At 34.0% G+C, this 3,449-nt stretch overlaps 1 protein-coding gene across 1 annotated transcript; it reads right to left on the reverse strand.

Annotated features, from left to right (window-relative positions):
• Nucleotides 1-1,300: 1,300 nt before the first annotated feature.
• LOC133099588 (olfactory receptor 8H1-like) lies at nt 1,301-2,248 on the reverse strand. The gene has a single exon (XM_061203334.1). It carries the CDS (start codon nt 2,246-2,248, stop codon nt 1,301-1,303), a length of 948 nt encoding a protein of 315 aa, XP_061059317.1.
• Between the last annotated feature and the right edge of the window lie 1,201 nt (nt 2,249-3,449).

A 3,449-nucleotide genomic window follows, 5' to 3' on the forward strand; every position in this document is an offset into this window, starting at 1 on the left:
ATAATCAAAGGTTAAACTTGCAAATGTATACTGAAAGCTGCAAAAAAGTACGTAGGAAATGACAGAAATATTGCTTATGTATACAACATATGCATATACATACATAACTATCAATCTAGATAAACACACACAAAGCTGTTGTTAACTGTTAGGGCATTTCTATTTCCTTAAATTTTCAGTATTTTTCAAATTTTATCCAATATTAACATATGCCATTCTAAATCCAAAATTGTGAAGTGCTGAGTTTTTCCTTAGCTGTTTGTGTGTTTGTCCTTTAAATCAGCCAAAAGTAATTTATAAACCACAAGTGAATATTCTTTAAGAAAAGACATTGTGCATTAATACTCAGGAATGTGAGTGGTCTAATGGTAATGGCCAGCATTTATTAGTATTTCCTTAAATGATTTACATCTATTATCTGGTTTAATCTTTACAGTAACTCCATGGGCCTGGACTTATTATTTATTTTGTGCAGTTGAGGAAACTGGAGGCTTAAAGTTTCAGTGATTTTAAAGGGTTATACAGCTAAAAGGGTAGCAGATCTGGAGTCTACATCCTGGAATGTTTGTTTCCAAAGTAAGTGCTTATGATCATTCTGCGATATTGCTTCTCCACAAAATGAATGCGATAATTTCTAAAAGTGTTATCATTGTGCCCCAAAGGGAACTCTTTTCCATCATAAAATTCTCTGAAGTGGATTATGCATTGGAATGTGTATGATATAGTTTAAAAGGTGACAACTATATTTTTCATTTTGCAAATCAGTTGCCCTTAAAACCACATATATTTAGACCATAGACTGAACATGTTTCATGGTTTCCAAATACAATGGGGACTTCTAAAAGCATATTCTTAGAAATGCCCAAGATCATATTTGGTCAAGCAAAGAATGGTTCAACAGAAGAAAGAAAGAAAGTAAAGAAAGAAAGAAAGAAAGAAAGAAAGGAAGGAAGGAAGGAAGGAAGGAAGAAAGAAGGAAACGAAGAAACAAGGAAAGAAAGAAAGAAAAAGGAAGAAAAAAAGAAAGGAAGGAAAGAAGGAAGGAAGAAAGAAAAAGAAAGAAAGAAAGAAAAAGAAAAAAAGAAAGGAAGGAAGAAAGGAAGAAAGAAAAAGAAAGAAAGGAAGGAAGGAAGAAAGAAAGAAAGAAAGAAAGAAAGAAAGAAAGAAAGAAAGAAAGAAAGAAAGAAAGAAAGAAAGAAAGAAAGAAAAAGGATTCAACTGTTTCTGTAAAGAGACCAAAGCAATACACTACAGGGAAGAAAAAAAAGAAAAAAGATGAACTTAAACTTTAGCATCACTGTTATTTTAATTGCCTGGAGCCCTTTCTCTTTGGCATAACTCTAATGAGAGCATTTTTTACTTCTTTGTTTCGAAGACTATAAACGAGTGGATTCAGCATGGGGATGACAATAGTATAAAAAACAGAAGCCACTTGATCTTTTCCCAAGGAGTAGGACTTACTTGGTTTTAAATAAGTAAAAATCAGAGTGCTATAAAAGATGGTAACTCCCAGCAGATGGGAGGCGCAAGTAGAGAAGGCTTTTCGCTTCCCTGAAGTGGAAGTAATTTTCAGGATAGTAGACAGGATGGACACATAGGACACAAATATTGTGATAAGAGACACCAGTAGAGTGGAGCCAGCGAAAATGGATATTGTGATTTCAATGTCCTGTGTGTCAGTGCAGGACAGGGCTAGAATTGGGGGTGCATCACAGAAAAAGTGATGGATTATATTCGAGTTGCAGAAATCCAATCTGCTCATGCAAAGCACATTGACAAAGGCGTCCATGAAGCCAATCAAATAGGAACCAAAGACTAGGCAGCAGCAGCGTCTTGTGGCCATAACAACTGGGTAATGCAGAGGATTGCAGATAGCTACATAGCGATCATACGCCATCGAGGAGAGAAGAAAACATTCAGTGGCACTCAAGAAGATAAAGCAATTCATCTGGGTGAAGCAGTTCAGGGATGAAATATACTTGGTGGAAGTCAGTAAGTTTTGTAAGGTTTTAGGGGTGATGACGGTTGAGTAACTGAGGTCAAGAAATGACAGGTGACTGAGGAAAAAATACATGGGGGTGTGAAGCTGGAGATCCAGGTGGATTATCAACATCATCCCTGCATTCAGCAACACAGTGATCAGGTATATCAGGAGAAATAGCGTAAAGAGGACCAGCTGGATCTCTTCAGAATCTGTCAGTCCCATGAGGATGAAGTCAGACACATGTGTGCTATTCCTTCTACCCATAGGGTTCAAATGCTCTAAACTGTCGAGAAATCAAATTTAACACTGAGCAGGAATTACTTCAAAAAGATTTTTGTTTCTGTGGATGACACGACATATTTATATTAGCTTAATGTTTCCAGGAAGTGCGGATAATGAGGGCTGTACAGTGTATGAAGAGAAAAATCTTAATTTGATTGCCAAATATAGAAACAGGTATAAATTGACATTTGGATATAATATAATAAAAGCTAATATATTAAATAATTAGAATAAGCCTGACACTGTTCTAAATGTTTCCCGTTATTAATACATTTAATCCCCATGAGATTATTAGACCATATGTAGTACTGTTAGCCACAGTTTTTTTTAGATGAGAAAAAGGGCACAGAAAATTTAGGTAACTTATTCAGAGCTATTAAATATTGGCTCTGTAATTCTACCAATTTAGATTGACTCCATAGAGCATGTTCATATTACTATGTTCCTATTTGTAATTAATTTCAGCAAACCTGAGGAAAAAATGATAGATATACAAAAACAATGATAGAAGAAGAGCTTTAATGCACCATGTACTGTTTTTTTAAATCAATATGATTTAATACTAATGAAAAAGAAATTTCAACCTTAGTGGACTTTAGTAGGGTGTATTAAAATTATAGACCATATATTAGTATTAATTTCCAAAGTTATGATGTTTTCCAAACTTGGCCATTCAAAATTAAATTTCTTCTAAAATTATATTGCTAAAACATGCACATTGATTGCAGGCCCTGATTACATCAACTCTATATTTCAGGTTTCACAAATCCTGGCATTACTTAGGGCACGGTCTAAATCATATCTATACGCATATTCTTCTGATAATGTCTCCGTTTTATCTGATCTTAACTAAAACCTTTTAATTTTGAGAATAACACTTACCGGGAGCCAAAGTTGGTGAAAAAACTCTTTCTTCCAATATTATTTGTTTAGAAGTATGTCAACCTCAAATTTTGCTCACAAAAAAATATGAAGACGATTTATGTAACATAATATTCTGTAGTATAATATATTTTTCTTTGAAATAAGTTCTTTTTAAATTTTAGTGCACTCATTTTGTTTTATTCTGAGGGAAAAATAAATCGACATAGAAATTTTCTTCAGCTCCTGATCAACTGTAAAATTTGCCAGGAAGTTATGTCTAAAAAGAGTTTCAGGGATCTTCTGGGTACATATGTAAGCA

This window comes from Eubalaena glacialis, chromosome 10, assembly GCF_028564815.1.
Source record: "Eubalaena glacialis isolate mEubGla1 chromosome 10, mEubGla1.1.hap2.+ XY, whole genome shotgun sequence".
Taxonomy (NCBI): domain Eukaryota; kingdom Metazoa; phylum Chordata; class Mammalia; order Artiodactyla; family Balaenidae; genus Eubalaena; species Eubalaena glacialis.

Bases quoted from the DNA above. Each gene is read 5' to 3' on its own strand.
- LOC133099588 (XM_061203334.1), bottom strand. From the start codon at position 2,248: ATGGGTAGAAGGAATAGCACACATGTGTCTGACTTCATCCTCATGGGA.